The 20,341-nt window shown below is 40.5% G+C and overlaps 1 protein-coding gene, 1 long non-coding RNA gene and 1 other non-coding gene across 5 annotated transcripts; 2 read left to right on the plus strand and 1 right to left on the minus strand.

The window, feature by feature from the left end:
- Positions 1-256: 256 nt before the first annotated feature.
- On the minus strand, positions 257-4,983 carry LOC113032309 (trace amine-associated receptor 6). 2 transcript variants are annotated; one of them, XM_026185154.1, is made up of 2 exons: positions 4,901-4,983; positions 257-1,622 (listed from the first exon to the last, which is right to left on the minus strand). In XM_026185154.1, exon 2 carries the CDS (start codon positions 1,586-1,588, stop codon positions 554-556), a length of 1,035 nt encoding a protein of 344 aa, XP_026040939.1. In that variant the 5' UTR covers positions 1,589-1,622; positions 4,901-4,983; the 3' UTR covers positions 257-553. The 2 variants fall into 2 exon arrangements, with proteins under 2 accessions (XP_026040939.1, XP_026040938.1); XM_026185153.1 differs by having other exon boundaries at positions 4,738-4,983.
- Positions 2,504-2,577, plus strand: trnat-agu (transfer RNA threonine (anticodon AGU)). The gene has a single exon. It is a non-coding gene; the product is annotated as a tRNA-Thr (tRNA).
- A 12,488-nt stretch (positions 4,984-17,471) lies between the features above and the next one.
- On the plus strand, positions 17,472-18,175 carry LOC113032647 (uncharacterized). Of its 2 annotated transcripts, XR_003273916.1 has the most exons (3): positions 17,472-17,644; positions 17,718-17,923; positions 18,003-18,175. It is a non-coding gene; the product is annotated as an uncharacterized LOC113032647 (long non-coding RNA). The 2 variants fall into 2 exon arrangements; XR_003273915.1 differs by having other exon boundaries at positions 17,472-17,923.
- The last annotated feature ends 2,166 nt before the right edge of the window (positions 18,176-20,341 follow it).

Genomic DNA, 20,341 nt, shown 5'->3' on the forward strand with positions numbered 1-20,341 from the left:
GGAAGGGCTATATGATCTATTTATTTTTGATTATAGTAAAGCATGTCAACAAACTAAATACTACATGTCTGGCCTTTGATGTGATTCTCAGTGGGGCCTTTGGAGGAACTAAATTGGGACCCCTGTATACTCTCAGTCTTGATCACTTAATGTTGAAGTATCTCACTGGGAATCAACATCATCAATCTTACTAACAACTCTGATGCTGTGGTATCCAAAGATAACATGCACAAACTGTTTTGGTTTTCATCGGGTTTTAATTAATTACACTCAAGCAAACAATCATTCCAATAACTGAAACAGGCTTCAGTTTTTAAATGTTTCACAAAACAAGACAAATACCCACAGAGAGAAACAGTTGTGATCTGAAAAAGCTCCATGCTTTTTATCGATGTAAAAATAAACTGTAATTTCACAACAGCAATGCACAAGACATGCAGGTATGTCTCTTAAGAGGCTCACAATGTGTTTGAACAAAGAGTTTGTGCAAAAAACAACCATCTAAATGACGCGGCCCTCCTCGTGTACGAGTAGTCTTTGGTCCTGGTCGATTTTAAGTTTTGGTGGTGTTTTTTCTATGAAACGGCATCAGCAGTTTCTGTGCCCGCAGCCTGAACTTCTGATCCCTCACGCTGTAAATAATGACATTCCAGCAACTGTTGGTAGCCAAAATCCAGAAGGCGAAAAAGGAAAAGTTGCACCATTTATTCCCCAAAACGTTCCCGACCACAAAGACAGCGATTGGAGTGAACGATACAGTGAAAGCCACAGTTAGAGTCCCTATGGTTTTGGCTGCTTTAATGTCTGAGAATGTGGGTTTGGTCGTGCTTTGGCTTTCACTCTCAGCCAAGTGTTTCCTGCGTCTTGAGTGCTGCCTGATGCTGGAAAGAGAAATGATGTTAATGACCACTGTGCCACCAAGGAGGGTGAAGTCAAACGTGGGGAAGAGGAGGAGGATGTTCCAGGCCTGGCTTGGGAACTTGCCGATTGTACCCAGAGCGTAGTTACACATCCGACTGCAGGAGTTATACTCCAAAGCAATTTCACTGCTGAAAACTATCGGACACACAGCCAAGAAGAAACTTCCCACCCAGGAGAGGACAATTAGGATCGTGGTCCTTTTACGAGTAATCACCGAGTCCTTGTGCAAAGGCCTGAGCACGGCAATGCTTCGCTCGATCGTCAGAAAGAAAATAGTCGTGATGGAGACCAAAGTGCACCCAGCAAAGATGGGGCCGATGATGTTGCATGGGTGAAAACTCACCGATTGTGAGTTGTACGAGGTCCACTCCGGTGCCGAGTCAGTGACCATGAGATAAACCTCAGCGTAAACGGAAAGCGGGACCACAAATATTCCCACTGCCAGATCAGCCACGGCGAGGGATGCCTTCAGGTATCCCTGCGGTGTGTGGAAGTGTTTGGTTCCCAGAACCACAGCAAGAGTCACCAGATTTCCAAAGAGGGTGGCAAAGATCAGCAGCACCATGAAGAGCACCATGAGGATTTTGTTGGCCAGAGTGCAGCAGCACACAGTGCAGTGTGCCTGTTCAGTTCTGTCCAACATGGTCGGCTTGCTGGACTCAATCATTGGATAAAACGATGCTGGGCATTCACATCATGACCTAGAATGAACACATAACAAAAATGGTGTTAGGTGTGAGCTGTTTGTGCTGAAATCAGGGAAGAAAAAAGACACAAATCTGGAGACTAAATATCAACTCAGCATGGCTCTAAAGTATGTCCACAGTATCTGTTTGTTGGTAAGTAGTTATATTTACAGACCAAATGATTCAAATAACTAAACAGCAGGAAGTAGAAAGCTGAAACCTGTTCAGCCAAGCCCTTATAAAAGAGTAACAACAGTAACAACAGTGGAGCAGCCTAATAAAACCAGGAATGGCATTCAGCAACACTTTGGACATAGTAGTACAGAAACTGTATTTAAATCAACACAACTGCAGCTTATTTGTGGGGCAGTATTGTGCTTTAACTTCTTGGAATTAACCACCGTCCCACATCTTCAAAAGTAAGGAAATGTAAACATATTCACTTCTTGAAGAAGACATCATGATTGCTCCATTCAGTCTACTTTTTCATGTCAAAGTTTCACTACATCTGGCAAATATCTGATGTAACTCCCTGAAACTTGGGCCGTGCACTGAAAATTAGCCTCGTATGTGTTACATTTTTCATGACCAGTACACCACAGTGTCACACTTACTGTGTTAGCACTGAATCTTTCCAGAGGACATTAATTGTGTGAAGTAGAATTAGCCAATGTAGACGTAATTTGTACAAAGAACTTGCCTGGATTATGAGTGTATTGTTTCATTTATTTGCAGAATATCTGATTTGCATGTCTACTTGGCTTGCTCCCCATGACTAAATGAACCTTGGAGGAGGATTATGGGTCTTGTAGTATTTAGAGCATCAGCCACACATTGTCCCACATGGCTTAAAGCTGTACTCCTCCCTCCATCACCTGACTCCTGCTCATCATAGTGGTGCCGTGGCTTAGCTGGTTAAAGCGCCTGTCTAGTAAACAGCAGATCCTGGGTTCAAATCCCAACAGTGCCTTAAGTGCTATTCTCTTCTAAAAGAACTTAAAAAAAACAAAACTCAATATAAATACCAGTCCAATAAATATTGCTTTACCCCACCCCAAAAAGAATAAGCCCTTGCTCAATCACTGCCTAGTCCTCAACCTGAAATCACTGGCATTTGTTCCTATGGGAGGGACTACCACAATGATTCTCTCATGGTTTACCGTTGCAACCCACTGATTCTTTCCCCCGTGGAATGACACAAAAGCTATAAACAGCGAACTATTTCTGATTCTGTCTAAAATATTGGCTGATTTTCAAAAGACATGAAGATTAGACTAGTTCTGCACATGCAAGGGCTAGTGGTATCCATGGCACCCCATAGTGCATGCTACATGATCACAGTGTCCACAATTTGATTCATTGTCAGGAGACCTTTGGTGCATGTTACACCCCCCTCCTCTCTCTCCCCCATTCGTTTTGTCAGTCGGTGGCAAAATGTCCCCAAAAGAAATATACATTTTTTTCTTTTATGCCTTTGTGATTTTCAACCTCCACTTGAGCCTTTATCTGCCCGCCAACCTGTTCCTCTCACCTGCCCCTGCTCCTGTAGAGTGGACTTAAGTGCTCAATACACTATAACATAAGAAATAAACACCACATGAACAGAACAGGGCAGACTAATTATCAATTGCAAAGTAAGAAAACGCAGCCGAATACACCAAAGGACCGGCAATATACATGTGATTTGACTCAAAACAAGGCCATGTGCATTTAAAATACACACACATACACACACAGATACGATCCAGGTATGCCTAATAAAGATTTTAAAGAAATATTTGGTGAAGTGTGATTTAATTAAAGAAAAGAAAAAAAAAGAAAAAAGCTCACACAAAATAAAAGATTTTTTTTAATGATAAAAAACAATTATTTTCTCTCTTTGTCGAACAGTTTGCCTTCAGGTAGCCCTGTGGTGTGTGGTCTTATGCAATAAACAGATGTGGGCTGCACAATTGGCGCATGCGCCCTGCTCTTCTCTGCTCTGCGCCCTCGCGTGCGGGCCATCTGGATGGGTTGGAGGGAGGGAGGTTAGGCTGTAAGGAAGGATGGATGGATAGATAGAAGGAGGGATGGCCTACAACTAACTCCAGCACGAGGTTAGATGACGTAATAATCTGTCCGGACAACAACTGTAGTAGTAAACAAAACCCAGCTGACGCTCACAGCCTGTTTTAATCTACAGTCTGGCAGGTTCCTGGACAGCCTTCTCGTGGAGCACCAACATTTTACATTGGAATAAACTAAACAGATGCATTACTGGGATTTCGTTTTGTGTAAAAAAGTAGAAATCAATTAGGCGATTAAATGTAAATGTAAACAACGAGACAGTTTTCTTCTTTTTAAGGCCACCGAGTCGCTTTTCAGACACGCACCAGCTGAAACCTCCATCCCTGCATGGAAATCCATACATGGTTATCACGGGAGCCCAATGCGCACGGAGAGCACAGTTAAGAAATTGAAAAGAAAAAAAAAACGCCGTGGAGACATAATGTATCCAGAGTTAGATCAAAGTTGAATGAAAAATTTAAAGCGTTTCTAATCTTCCGCGCTGTTTTCTTGGACATTCAACTTCAGAAACAGAACCAATGCGCAGCTACAGGCGTCCCTGTCTTCATGTTGCCTTTCAGTGTAAGATGCGTTACCCAGAAGGGTTTTGTTTCCCTCTGTGGCCATCATCTTCTGAGCGCAGGCATGCAGACAGCTCACGAATATCCTGCCGATAATTGTTTAGGTAAAATCATTTTTAAAAAATCGAAAGGAGAAGAAAATAACAAAATTATAAATAAATAAGTTTGTTCCAGCACGCACAGATTAGCGCTGCCCTGCATGAGTATGTGCTCCTTGCAAGATTCCACAACAAATGAAATGCTCTTATTACTTACATGTAATATGCGGAAGATGGATGGTTGGATGGACTTACATGAAAGTTTTTAACTCAGTTACTTTGTATTTAAGAAGAATGAACAAACCTGTTCTGCTGCTGTTTTTTTTTTTTTTAGCGCACTTCTAAAATCACAGTGCAGACCTCTAAGACCCGTTTCTACATATTACCACACATAATAGTGTCAGTTCTTATAAACGAGCTAATCAAGGTTTATAAATATTACAGGTTCAAGTCAAGTCTACTCACTTTCAGCTTTACATTCATCTCAAGACGCAGTGGGAAGCAGTCCGTAAAAAAAGCATCTCCCAGCTGATTATCCTCCCAGCTGACTGCTGTTTAAAGCATCCCACAGCCCTTTCCATGAAAATTATGAGGGGAAAGAGTCCACGAGGAGAATCACAAAACTCACTTTCTGTTGTTCAGATGTTGTGCGAGAGTACGTGTGCGGGAAGTTGGATTTGTGGTGCCGGGCGCTGCGCTCTGGTCCGCACTGCTCCGTAGACACTGTTTAAGTGTGTCCTCCACTGGTTTCTCCATTGGCTGGGGATGATGATGATGATGATGATGATGATGATGGCAGAGTCCACCTCCTATAATATGACGCTGGCTGCACATGAACGCATGTGTGCTGAGGATGAGGAGGGTGGTGAATCCTGTTGCTGTATCCAAGTGGTTCATTTATCGGGACTGAGTTCTTGTCTATTTTTTTATTACTTACAGAGAGCCCTTCAGTTTCACAAAGCATTCTTCTTCTATAATTATTATTGTTCTGCACCTGTTTAATAAAACCAACCTCACCACTTTGCCAAGGCTTTATCTGTGAATTAATGCAGCAGTATGAAAATCAGGTCTCATCTGACTCTTCCAGCAGGTTTAAAATTATGAAAATCATATTCATGATATTTTTTAACCTTTTATCTGACAGCTCACAGTTGCATGGCTGAATTACCAGTCAAGCAATATAGGGTACTTTCCACAATAGTGCAAGGTCCCGGGAAATTGAACATTTGGGAACATAAATACATAGCCTCTGATAGCATGGCAAAGGGACATCCTCCTTTACCACCTTATCCTGCAGCCATACCTGAGGAACGGTTCTTTCATTAGACTCTAATTTCAGGGTCTTTTATGTGTTAAAAGTGACAGTACAGCTCAGATAATCTGGGGTTGAATTTCTAGTATAGATGAGACGTTTCCAGATTGTTTTTTTTTAAAGCTGAGCCTCACAGGCAAACTGAACCAGTACAGAGGGTCCCATAGAAATCCTATTTAAAATATACTAGAACAGTTTCTCAGAAACTGAATACTAAAAACTCCAAGCACACTGCAGGGTAAGCCCTCTGCAGAATTCACATTCATTGATACACTGAGATTATCACCACAGCCTGTGGCTGTCTCTCTGCATAACTCCTAAATCTAAAGTACAAGTCCACATTGCAATAGTTACAGACCCTTACTATTTGCACATTGTCTACAGAGAAAACAACAATGTTAATATGACAAGAGGGGCACCTCAATTTCAACTTTATCTATATTCAATTCCGTGTAATATACTGGGATGTTTGTATAGTAGAGCTAATTTGTAATAAATTGTTTGATCTAAATGGTACTTTAACTACTTTAATTATTGTTACTTTCTTGGAGCAACTGTGGCTACATAATTTCCTCAGGGATTAATAAAGTTTTATAAATCCGATGATTCCGGTTGCTACTGTTGTAATATATTCATCACCTTCTACACAAACCAACAAGCCAGTATTGGTGCCTGCGGGTTCAGATCCGCTCTTGAGGATTTGGCCAAATCTCTCTCAGAAGAGTTGTTTGCTTTCTAATTGCTTTTTGGCTTTGTAGCACCACGATAGCATTAGCATTCCCCTCCCAACTGTTGTCTGTGGGAAAGCTGACGCCAGAAGATGGCAGCTTTTGCAACAGTGCATGCAAAGAACTGATACTGCAAATTAATTCATTGATTGCCTCAAGCCATACCAGTGTGCCCATTGGGAACCATTGAATTACGAGATGTTGATGTCCCATAACAATAAGGCAGCGGCTTTGAAGCACAAGATTCAACCGCGAGGTAACAGGATTCAGTCTGGTTTGAATAAAAAATGTATTATGTTTTTTATGTGTGTGATATATATAGAGAACACAAACAAGTAAAGAATGGTAGGCAGTGGATTAAAGCACCATGAGGCACATAAGGTATGGAAGCATTTAAAAAAAAATCAGGATAGACTGTTTTTCAACAGGAGTGTAACAATTCTCCAAAACCGTGGATTGGTCCATTCTACATTTTTTTTTAATGGGGATGAATAAGGAAAAAAGTAGCGAAAAGACTAAATCACATGATTAAAATCAGATCATGAACAATAAACTCTATTATTCGGATGTATTTACAGTTCAATCATTACCTAAATGTGATGTTTTCAGCACATTAGCATGATTTAACTAGGTATTAACAACTAGAAGATGGAAATATTTCACTGTGGACTTTTCTCTCATGATTTTAATCTCATTTTGTTACACGGTGAAAGAGAGGTGGAGGTATGCGCTGGAGAAAAGAGAAATGAAAAGCAGTCACAAGAAAGACAATGCATGTGTGTGAATGAGAGGGAGGCAGGTGGAAGGGTGAAGATGCAAGGAGCAGAAGTAGTCAAGGCAGATGAGTTTAACCATCCAAAGCTGGAACTGGAGGTGACAGAGTCGAAGATATTGAGATTTTGGTGGGGAATTTGCAGCAGGGACAGGATTAGATATGAGCAGATCAGCGGGACATCTCGGGTTGAGCCGTTTGGAGACAAAGTTACGAAGGCAAGGCTGAGATGGTTTGGACATGATTTTGAAGATGGAGCTGCCAGGCAGGAGGAAAAGAAGAAGATCACAAAGAAGATTCATGCATGTAATGAAGGAGGACATGCAGAGGGTTGGTGTGAAAAAGGAGGTTATCAGGCTTAGGGTGAGATGGAGGCAGATGATTCGCTGTGGTGACCCCTGAGCTGTTGCACACAACTGTCCCAAAAATCGGATAAGTGTAGTAAAACCCTGTCACTCAAACTAGACAGCACTTTTTTATTTCTTTAATTCTTCAAAGCACCCATTTTAGGAGGCTTTATAAACACTACGACTCCTCTGAAGTGCATAAAACTCTTCCTGTGTGTTGTGAAAGTAGCATTTATCTGCAGGCTGGGCTCCAGTTCTGCGGTGGGCAAAACAAGACAAAAACATAATCCCGTGTTTGTCTGTGTGGGTTGGGTAATCCTTAATCCACAGCAGGCGACTTCAGTCTGATGCTTCAACTGCCTCACAGTTTGGAGCATTTGTTTCTGCAGCCGGGCAGTGACATGAAATATATGCGTTATACATATTTTAATATGACACATAAGAAATGACCTGCACTTAATGAAAATGTGCAGCGATAACAGTTCAAAGTGAAGAATTAACAGATGATAACAAAACAAAATTACAGTGGAGAAGCAGCGGTGAAATCAAATAAACCTTTTTTCCTTTGTTGTCCCCGATTTGTAGTTTCAGAAATTAATCACACAGCGGACAGGACAAGAGTACTTTAAGTATTTGATTTCTTTTTTAAGGCACAGAATCAGGTGCCCAATAATTTATACTGTTATACATTCATAGGTTTAAAATTGTTTCGCACTTTTCTGATCTCACTGACCACTCAAGGTTTTATACATAACATATCAGCACCTGCAGCCAACTTAGAATCACAAATTAACCTCACACTCATGACTGTGGTAGGAAACCCACTAAGACTAGTGAGAACAAAGGCCCCAGGAAGACTTCAAGCTACAGTCTTCTTGCTGTGAGCCTGCAGAGCTAACAACTACACCACTGTGCTGCCAAGACACAAGACAAGATACAGAGTAAAAAAAGGTTTTCATTAAACTTAAATAAAGCAGTCGTATATTTGAAAGTATTACAATAAAATCAGTGTTTGATCTGAACACAGACTTTCTAGTGACACAAATGTTTAACTAAGTACTGTTTACTGCTTGGGAATGTATATATACAGTGCCCAACAAGTTCATTAGACCTGCCATAAAGGAAAGTTTTTCAGATATACATGTGATTTTTTTCAAACTTTGCTTTGATGGCCAGGACAATAACATATATAAATGCACAAAAATACTTTCTCAACCTTTGATGGATTCTCTTCCCCTTATCCAGCATTAAAAACCTAAGATTGTTTCACAGCTCCTTTTACCTCAAGACCCTGAAACCCGATAAAGGTTGGCTATCATCAAGTTTGTTCAAGTTCCTTAAAAAGCATTTCAGAGGAGTTTAAAGTTCTTTCTAACAGCTCCACCTGTTGTGTATGTCTGATTAGTCACGTGGACACTCACCAGCCACTTATTTAGGCACACCTGTTCAATGGCTTATTCACTCAAATCTCTAATTATCCAACTGCCTCCACAGTCTTTGAGATTCATATCATGGATGTGCACCTGACAAATCTGCAGCTACTGTGTGATCCTATCATGTCAGTATGGACCATAATCTTTCAGCAATTATTTCCTTCTTGAATCTGCGCCACAAAGAATTAAGGTTGTTCTGGAGGGGAAAGGGGCTCCAACCTGGTACGACCGAGGTGTACTTAGCAAAGTGACTAAATTGTCTGTCACATTTATCCCAGAGTTGTGGGATAGCCTCCAACCTGTCTGTATCCCTAAATTGAAGAAGTGAAAGAAGACGGATGGATAGTTTTCATGCGGTTTGTATTATAGTGTGATTTCTGTGAAAGTAACAAATTGTTGCAGACTAAAGTTAAATACATGTCCTACATGTTTTTATTTTAGTTTCTTTTCATGTTTTGTCTAAAGTCTAATTTTTATTACGTTTTGTTTTTTTTTTTTTAACAGTAATTAGTCTGACTTCAGCATTTCTTCTCCATCTATTTTGTCACCACACTGCATATAGAACCGATTTTGATGTGTTGGCCAAAACATCCCATGTTTTCTTAAATTCTACATGAAAGCTATTATCTGTAGAGCAGCAGCCATTTTTACATCTCAGCGGAAACACAGATTCAAGGAAAACGGTACACGTGCAATCAAACCAGCCGGAGCTCAGCAATCAAAGATAACATTAAAACCTTAATAGTTTCATTCCCCTTGAAAAACGAGAACAGCACAATTTGACAAAAACATGCCGTGTTTGTTTTCCAGTCACTGCCTCTTTCTTAATATTGAATCTGATGCATCCCGTGATCGTTTCTCTCCGACGATTTCTGTCAAATTCACAGCAGATAAAATCTGTGCATATCCACTCTGTCTCATCAAACCCAGAGCTGAAACGCTGCTCTGTCAGGTTATTAGACGCTTAATTTAAAAGTCAAGTAGGCACACTAAAATAACAGCAGTTTTATTAATACTGGTGTTGGACTGAAATGTCAGTTTGAATTTCATTACTGTGGCTTCCAAATGGAGAGCTTATTAGGTCTAAGTGGAAGTGCCAACATTTTTAGCTTTGCTAAGGGGTTTTACAGTAAAGAATTCAATTTGTAGGCACAAAAATTATTGTTATGCTAATTTGCTCTCAGCAGCTTCACTTTACATACCGACTCATTTATTTCAGGATAAACACAGAGAGCATGGGGCACCTGTGAGGCTAAAAAATGGAGCCAACAGAAACTGCAGTTCCTCTAATGGCCACTTGAGGCTGCCTTGGTGGCTGAGTCCCAATTGCTCAGTCCATAAAGAGTCGCATGTTAAAGTGTTCAAGCTTAGAAGAGAAATAAACAGACAGCATTTAAAGCTTGGTTACAAGAAAATACTTTAGATTTGTAAAGTTGATTTTCAGATTTTACACACTTTATCTTAACACTATGATTGAAGATAATTCAAAATTTTAAATGCAGTACAGAATTTCACTTCTGTAAGCTTTGAGTATGCTCAGCAGACAACAAGAAGATAATAACTGAACTGGAAGAGCTCAAGATTTCTAGGCTTTTGACACTTACCATTCAAAAACATTGGGTCTTTCATTTTCTGTGATACAACTCAGCAGCATCTTATCATTACACACACCCTGCCTGGTAACGCTCCACAGTCAGCTGATAACACAGAGTTTTGGATTTAAATTTCAAAGCTTAAGCAATAGTAACCCTGATACCACAAGGCTATGTTCTGAGACTTCCCTAATAAACTCGTTTCAGAGAAAAAGATGGTGTTCACAGCCTGAACTTTTCCTGTGACCAGCAAATAGACCCTCGTTGCATTAAATTAGCAGTGCTTCCCTTTAATTTAGGTGGTTAAACTGAAGGAAGCTGAAGAGACAAATTGCTAAATTAAGGTAAATTAAACTGAAAGTGACAGATTCCAAGGAATGATTTATGAAGCCCATTTCACTCCACCATGGTGCCCGCTGCTCAAGCTGTCATGTGTATAATCTTTCTGCTGGCTCAGAAGGATTCACATGTGTGAAAGTAAACTAGCAATGATGACTTCTTCTTCTTGAGTCTTTATTTCTGCTGCTTCATTTAGATGAAAATGTGGATCCATCACCCCTTTATCAAGGTCAAGGGTATATTGGGGATATTTTCTTGGACCCTGTACCCACCTTTCTCCAGCAAGATAACACACCATGTCACAATCAACTCAAAGTTGTTTCTTGAACATTAACACGTCTCCAAAACTCAGAAAAATTATGTATGCCAAATATGATACATCAGGCGTTAAGCGGTTAGCAGAGATGTAAAGGCAAGCGGTGATCCAACCTGGTACTTCGTAAGGTATACCTATTGAATTGGCCAGTGCGTGTATGTTATAAATTATATCATTATATAACAGCTGTCTTTTCTGAATTCTTTCATGTGTTTTGTGTTTCAGTGTGGTTGGACACATTAGGTTACAGTCTATGTTTATAAGTTGTTTGATGCTGAACATCAAACAAAACCCTAAAAATAGATTTTTAAGGCTTTGCTTCTCTATCTACCGGCGTGCTGCCCCCAAGCAAATGCAGAAATCTCTTTTGAATTCACCGACGTTGTTACAACTTTATACTAACTGTGAGAAGTTAGGTGTTTTCAGTGTTTCGTAGCACAGCTTTACTCCTAAAGCAATGAAAATATGCCAAGAGCAGATCTTGTGGTGCAAGCACAAGCTTCAAACCTTCCTTCATTGCTATGATGATATCTTCTTCAGTGATTTGAGTGTTACAAAAGTTTTTCAAAGTTGGAAAATGAGAAAGATGGTATATTATGTAATATGAAAAGTAAGAGGTTGGGAATCAGTCAACAAATGTAAGACAAACTTGTACTATAATAGAAAATTATAAGCAAATAAAACAGTACGTTTGAATAAATTGTAAAATCCATTAGAAGACACAGGAAGGAGTCTAAAATAAGAATGCTATAAGCTAACTTCCTCCCTTGGATAATCAGCAGGAGAGACGAAAACACTTTTAAGAAGAAAACAAGCAATTATGGGCGTCAATATTTTCTCGCCAAGCTTCATTTTGCAAGTTGAAAAGAAACAAGTAATTATGACACTACCCCCTACGAAGTGGGTGAAAAAGCTGAGAAATGACGAGCCTTCGCCAATGTCCCTCAGTGAATAGATCCCACTGAATAGCAGCAGAGCAGGAACACAACATCCAAAGATAGAGGGCTTATACAAGCTTTATGTAGCCAGTCTGGATGACTAAGAGCAAACTGTATATTTACGCTAACACCCTGACGGTGCAGGTCTCCAGGCAAACTGGTGTGATGTTTTGTATTGTCTCCTGAAAGAAAACTGGACTGCAAGCTCCAACTGTGAAGCAATAATGCAACATAATTTTGCCTGTTTTTCCAAAAATGTACTGCATGTTTTCTTTTGTGAGGCCAAGGAATCAATGCAACACCAGTTTTATTGCTGTGACCTTACCACTTACTCAAACTTATCACATTTTAAAACCATTTTTTATCTGAAAAACAGGCATAAAATAACACTGGATGGGATGAATTTCTCCTTTATATTGAATTTCTCAGTGACACTTAAATAAGTGCCATTTCATTTCAATGCCGCATTTTTATTTCTATATTTATGGTCATTAATTTCTAAATGATCGCATAGATTGTTTGTGAAAGCTGATTCATTGTTAGTCATGGTTCTGGTTTTGTGTTTTATTTGGTCATTTCTAAGGTTTCTGTTACTGTGCCTCCCCAAATTCCAAGTTTCATGTCTAGTCTTGCCCATGTCTGTGTCTCCTGTGTCTTCCCCAGTCCTAGCGTCAAGCCCACATCTTCAGTGTGCGATCATGTTTCCTGTTTTCCGAAAACGTAGGCTGCGTCCTTTGGAAGCCGCATTTGAAGGCCGATTACGTCACAACCAGGCGACGAAGGCTGTCTCAATTTGTCGACTCCTTCAAATGTGGCCGACAAATGCGTCCTTAATTTCTCCGAATTTGAAGGATGGGTCAGGTGTGTCCTTCATGGCCCACCATATCCCAGAATTCATATTCCTTCAAAGTCCTTCTGATCAAGCTACGTCTCTCTGAGTGACACTGTAGTACCATCTTGTAATGTCACAGAGTGCGGCCCAGCCAATTCCAGTTTCCAACAATGGCAGCCACTACTAAGTTTTAATATTACTCTTTTTAATCTTTCTAAGTCACAAAATAAACTTTTAACATATTTTCAGGCGAGAAAGTAGCTGTTACCCATCCGCTCGATAGCTAGCCGGAGGTTTCAATGGTCACTCGAGCCGGCGAGAGCAGCGGACTCCCTGCTTCATCGTTTTCAGACTCGATGTCTTTCGCTACTCAAGTTAAACATGATATATAAGTCACTCGGATAACTTAAAAATGTTATTGTTTGGCTTTTTTCTGTCTTTTATTTGTTCCAGAGTAAATCGTTTTGGCTGAGATCAAAGTTATTAGATTAGATTAAATAAAAATGTATTAATCCATCAGGTGGGTTCCTCTGGGATTTTCACATAGCTGAATAAACGTCAAACAGAAAACTGATTAAACAGAAGTGTGAGATGGTTGAGAATTTATGCCAGTGTCCTGTTATATTTTAGATAGCAAGGAGCAGACAGCTGACTTTATTAAATTCCACCGAGACAGCGGTGACGCAAATCTGAAGGCTAGACTATCCCATTTCACAGCCTCGCACTTCCGGCCTTCTCGGTCTTCGAAGGACCCGGCCCATGTAGACCGCGAAGGCCGGGTCCTCCGAAGGATGCGGTCTACGTTTTGGGACACAGCTTTAGTGTGTTCAGATTTTTTTTCCTTCCTTCTCATTATGTTCGATCTCTCCCAGCTGTGTTCCCCGTGTATTTCTATTTCCCTCATTACCCCTCTGCGTATTTAAGCCCTTTGTTGCCCTCTGCTTGTTGTTGCATCGTCCTTTGTAGTGGTGTGGTTTTTCCCGTCATTCCTGTTTTCAAGTCTTCCAGTTTCGATTTTGTTTTCTTGTTTGTAGTGTTCTAGTGTTTACAGCCAAATAAAGCTGCTCCTTTTTTCAATCCCTTTATGTTTGAGTTCTGCATTTGGGTCCAACGCCTGCCCGCCACACAGCTCACCTTGATGACCTTGACCACTTTCTGTGGAACTTCAAAAACGGCCAAAACAAGACTTGAACTCTTGTCTGTTTGAAAAATGTTTGTTGTCTTGCTGATCTGTACTCTGAAATGTTGGCTCAATGTGCTCACATGTTACTTCTGATGGTAAAAGAAAACAAAAAATATCATTCACATGTGGAACATCAAGCACTCTCAAGAAAAACGGGCACAGCAAAAGTGCATTACTGTCTCTACAGGCGCAGCGTACAAGGATGTACTATATGTTTCTCTTTGAGTCACTTTATTAGTTATGGTTACATAAGTTGCTGTTGCTTTGTGTTTGCTGGAAGCAAAGGCTATTCTCCTCTGACCCCTGCAGCTCACTGGATATGTTCTCTTTATCAGACCACGATAAAAAGTCCAAAATAGCGCGCAGGATATAATAACAGGTGTTTCTAAACTGGCTTTAACTGGTGCAGATGTGATATCGATAGAGTTCTCAGTGGCCAGCAAGACTAGAAATATGCTCTACAAATGCCAGCTACCTTTAAGGAATGGTTAATAAAAAGATATAGGTATCCAGTTTTGTGCATTTAGTGTCAAATAGATCCATTTTTGTCTTCAAAACTGTCAGCAGAGGTTCAGACTGGTAGCAATTAATTGGTTATGAATAAATGCAGCAGTGCCTTTGAGGGTATCACCCCAGTAACAAGAGTGCCAACACAGCAGAACTAAATGGATCACAACTGTAATTTAAACACAAGTGTCCTGAGAGGATTATGATCATTATATTTCAGAGCACCTCTTCAATAACTCTTAGTGTTGTGTATTGGCTTCATATTATTTGTAAGCTTGTATTGCTGGTGTCCAATTTTCCTTAGACAGATCAATAAAAACACATTTCCTCTCATCATTTCTGTCTGTATACTGGCTCCACTCCCCACCTTTTTTTGTCTCAGGTGTGGTTTGACTAAGAAATCTTGCAAACAAATGAAAATCATTCTGCATTCTGTTAGGTGCACGGAGCAGAGGATTCAGCCTTGGGCTAAGTGAAAGAAGAGGTCATGCAGGGTAAAGTATTTATGTCTATAAACAACAGTACCAGATGTTATATAAAAATAACATTTGTCACTTTGATCAGAAAAAAGTCTTTCTTTACATTTGCATATATTCAAATACACAGATACAGTGCACTAAAAGTCATTTCAGTCAGCTTCCTTTGTCTCATTTTCATTTTGTCCTTGGAGCAGCACATTCTCTTCTCACTCTGTGTATCTCAGTGTTTCAGGACAAAGAGAGGGCATGAAACGCTGTAAATGTCACTCACCGCAGGTATCAGTTTAAAAAAAAAAAAAAGAGGACAAAACCAAACCAAGGTTAATTTGTTTTCACTGATGCAGTTCCAGAGCAAAACAAAGCATAGAGGGTGAAGCCACAATGCACCTGACTCAGAATTAACAGCCATTTTAGCCAAGCTGGCAGAGCAGCTGTTAGTGTTTATTAAACTGTTGTCCTCCACCTGGTTCCAGTTAGAAATTCCTAAAAAAATGTTTTCAGGTTTTGTCTTCTTCAGGTTGACTAATAAGAGTTTAATGTGTGGCATCATGAGGTCTTGGCTTTAATTTCAACAACATCGTTTGTGACTAAATTAGTGCTGTCAGCATGAATCTAGTTCAACTTACTTAACACCACAATTGGATTAATGTGGCAAATCTCCGTTAGCGAGTTAACCCGGTGTTCTGGGAATCCATCCTACCTGGCAAACCATTCTACCCGTTGTTTCTGCTCATACGCACAACATGAAATTCAGTGGCAAATTGTCCTACCTTTGTGAATATTAGCTAGAAAAATACTCTGGCCGGTAAAATTAACTGCCAAACCATCCTACCTTTGTGAATGTCACCTACAAGCATACTTAAACTGCTAAAATTTTGTGGCAAATTGTCCTACCTTTGTGAATATTAGCTAGAAAAATACTCTGGCCGGTAAAATTAACTGCCAAACCATCCTACCTTTGTGAATGTCACCTACAAGCATACTTAAACTGCTAAAATTTTGTGGCAAATCGTCCTACTTTTGTTAATCTGAGCTAGAAGCATACTTTAACAGCTAAAATTCAGTGGCAAATCATCCTACCTTTGTTAATAACAGCTACACACATACTCTGACGGGTAAAATTAAGTGTTAAACCATGCTACCTTTGTGAATGTTACCTACAAGCATACTTTAACGGGTAAAATGAAGTGGCAAACCATCCTGACTGTATGCATATGAGCTACAAGTATACTCTAATGGGCAAAGTTAAGTGGCAAACTGTCATACCTACTTAAATTGGTGCTGGAATTACTCTGTGACAGCAGAAATGTGCATAAACTACTTACAGTAGAACGTTTTGCCAAAGTAGGATGGTTTGTCAGAACACCGGATCGCCCGTGCTAGGGGCTGCACGGCGCTAACGTATTAACAAGCTGACAGCGCTGAGGCGTTGACGCCGTGCAGCTCCATGCATGGAACGATCCGCGTTAACTCGCTAACGGAGGTTTGCCGCGTTAATGCGGTTATGGCGTTAACGTAATTTTAACGAGATTAACGCTGACAGCACTAGACTAAATACATGCAAAAGTTTTTCTATTTCCCTCATTGTGTCTAGTTCTAATTAACATTGTCTTTATGCGCATTTTAACAGGTGTTTTGTGTTTTTCTCTGTTTAGTACACAGTCCAGACTGAATAGAGTGACAGCGAAATATATAAAATTGGCACAGCTGGATGGATATTCAGTATCAGAGAACAACCTAAGTATTGCTTCTATTCAACAGCTCAAAAATAACAACAATAACAATAATAGGAAAAGACAAATTTTTCAGATTTGTTTGTTCATTCAGTTTATATGGTTTTGTCGGGAATGGGAATAAAACATATTTTCCTATAGTTGGCTGACAAATTTGTGTAATTTCAGCTCAAATGCCATCCTATTGTAATGAAGATGAATGAATGAATGAAGTCAGGCCAAACTATGTATGTCACTTGTGACAAAAGTGCTGAGAGAGTCTAGCAGGGGACAGAGGGAAGCATTGCTGTGTGTGTACTGGGCGAGTCATTTGCTGATGGGATACAGGTGTGACAGAAAGTTGAAAAGGAAACTAGCATCATGGAGTTGTTAAATAAAATTCTAGGACATGATTGTAAAGAGTCCATGGCAGTTACATTGTTTCTCAAAGGCATTTCAGAGGTATGTACAAGGTGTCCTTGGAGTGCACTGGGTATCCTTAATAGTCATGTTTCAGCACTCAACTTATGCTTATGCTTATGCTATACAGGGCCACAGTTGCACTCACTCTTCATTTTCACTGAATCTAACCTGAATTTTGGTGCCTAACAAAGAAGTTACTGAAAGCAAAAGGTAAGCAACATCTAAAAAATCAAACCAGTCTGCCTTCGATTTTTTCGCCAGTGAGTTCAGTAGCAGATGTGTCATGGTCTACGGTGGGTGGCTGGAGTTTCCATTAGGCTCCTGAACTGACCTGGGATCCGCCCCTGGGCAGGGCCAACTCCAGCTCCTGCACACCTGGAGCCTATTGCAGGCTATCAAGCCAGAGGGATTTAAACCACACATCGATGTTCACTCACTGCCAGTTCGTCATCAACCCATGTTGGTAACAGGTCTTGTGTTTCAAATTCTCGCTGTGCTTCATCTTACTAACAAAGACTCTTTTGTGCTACAGTTGCTGTACCCACCCTGGCTCACTCCACCTCCGGACTCGGGATACCTAGTGATCATTTTGGAAATCCCTCTGTGCCTCACCTGCCTGCCCTCCTGCCATCACACTCCATCTGGAGCCCCGGATCTCAGGTCAGCCTTTCCACGCCACTCAGCCTCCCCTGGATCTTCATCATCCCCCTCTCAAACACTCCAGGTCCCTAACTGCAAGTAAGAATTGCTGCACTTATACTGGCCACTTCTGAGCTGCCTTCACTACCTGCCTAACTCCTATATCCTCTCCCCTCAGTGTGACTGTTCCCCACTCAGCTCCGTTCCACTTCTCAGGCCTCGTTCCCTCGCCCTAGCCACGTTCCCCTGGGCACGCCACACCAAGGCTCCACGTCTCGTCATTTTCTGTCTTTGCCACGTTTCCTTTTTTTTCCCCCCTTGCACTTAACCGTAATAAACTGTTGAATCATCTACTGTCTCCGCTCTGGGTTTCTGCACCTGAGTCCTATTCAGTACCGGCCATCCGTCGCCGTGACAAGATGTCACCCCTCTTTGCATGCAGATTTTTTTTCTGGTTTACAGAGAGAACCTTTTGCTCACTGAGTACAATTTGTCTGTAACTGATGCTTCAAGGACACCTTGTACATACATCTGCAAAGCCAGAGGCCGTCATGTTTTAGCAGCTGTCACCCTCTGGGGGAGGGATTATGGGATTTTGTACCACTCAGAAATAAAGGCCACTCAGCAGAGGGGAATCCCTTTGTCCTCAAACATAGAGTCGTTTAATTCTTTTTTTTTTTTTTTTTGGCTTTTATATATAGCAAATGGGAATGTTGAAAATTTGACAAATAAAATCGAATATATTAGTTTCACATTTGGGTGAAATTTGAGTTATCTGGATGAAAGGATAAGGTATCCTAACTACAGTCAAAGAGGATTCATTCTTGAGGCCTGACAGTGGAAAGTTTGATGTAGGATTTTAGATCAGTCTGTCATATGCTGTCAAATTGTGCAATATATTTATTATTTATCTAAAGCCACGTCATTCACTGTCAGACAGACAGAGAGACACTCACAGGGCCTGCTCCACTCCAAATAAGTTTTAAAGCACATTTCTGGAACTAAGCTTGACAGTTTAATCTTAATGTGCAAAATCTGGCAAAATAAAATCTGATACTGCAGGTTCCATTCACTGCCCTCATGTAAATATACTCCAGTGGTGGAGGAGTGGGGGATCTGGTGAAGAAATCTTGTGTGCTGTGAAGTATGACCATCATACCTGCAGCGCTTTGATTTTGTTTCTAATTTAAGGAACGTCAAACAGTAATTGGTGTATTGTTGGTTAGTCAAGTCTCTGAGAAGAGCAAAGTGGGAGGTCGAGTCACTTGGACATGGAAAGCCAGACAATGAAATGTTAAATGGACATTTATAACACGGGCAGCATGTTATAAATGTCCTTTTTTTTTTTGTTTAATCCACCATCTGGCCAGGAGTGTGGAGTTTGCGTGTTTTCCCTGTATCTGTGTGGGTTCTCTCCAGGTACTCCAGCTTCCTCCCACAGTCCAAAGACATGCAGTTAGCAGGGTTAGGTTAATCAGTGAGGCTAAATTGCTCATACATGTGAGTGTGACTGGTGGAGAGAAACATGACTCCACTCATTCCTGTTGCAAGTGGCATAAATGAGTCTGTTTAAACAGACCTAATGACAATAATGAGTACACAGTGAAAATAAAGAGGTGCTTTGGCTGCTCCCTTATTCAAAAGGGGTCCTCACAGCAGGTAGCCCTACATGGATGCCCTTCCTAACACAGCCTGAAAGGCACTAAAAGTTCATACCGAAAGTCAGCTTGATCTTTAGCATTGTTACCAAAATTAGCACGATACCTTGTAATGTTGCCATTTTATTGGACTGTTATTGTTGTTGTTGGTGGTGTCACATTATTTATCATATAATAGTAATACGTTGCAGGGACCACTGTGAATTTTTGCCTAAAATGATAAAATTTCCAGATTCTATAAATCTTTCTATGTTTTTTAGCCCATGCTTTCTGTGCTAGCAATTACTACATAGAGCTTTATATAACGGAGAACTATGTTTGTATATTTTAATACAATATTGCAAATACACATTTTTATTTTATTCTCATTTCTTATTATATTTTCTGTCTCACCAACGAAACATTAAACTGTCTGAGCTGCGGAACCACAACTCAAAACTGATGGATTGCATGAGCTGGCCCAAACCTCCGGAGTGAAAACTGGTCGAGGGGAAGCTGGACATTCATGAGTTCACAGTAAGAGTTGTTTGCCAAATAAGACAGGAGTAAGCCCACACTTCTTTGCATGGCTAATGTTTTGTACCCGGTATGGCACAGCACTCTGATTGTTTCTAGATTGATGTGAGATGAACGGTTTAAGCACTTTGTGGCAGAGTGGTCTGGTGACTGTGACAATAACATGTAATTCTGGCTGGGTTGTATGAGATCAAATACACATATTCCCCACTATATGTGATGTACATATGCTAACCATCCTCCTATATAAAGGTACGTTTTTCCAACTGGGACGTTATTTTCTTTTGTTAAGGTAAAGGTTGTATACTTAGCATTAAAGCATTAAAACCAGTGAGTTCACTTA

The sequence above is a fragment of the Astatotilapia calliptera genome, chromosome 11 (genome assembly GCF_900246225.1).
Source record: "Astatotilapia calliptera chromosome 11, fAstCal1.2, whole genome shotgun sequence".
NCBI classification, from domain to species: domain Eukaryota; kingdom Metazoa; phylum Chordata; class Actinopteri; order Cichliformes; family Cichlidae; genus Astatotilapia; species Astatotilapia calliptera.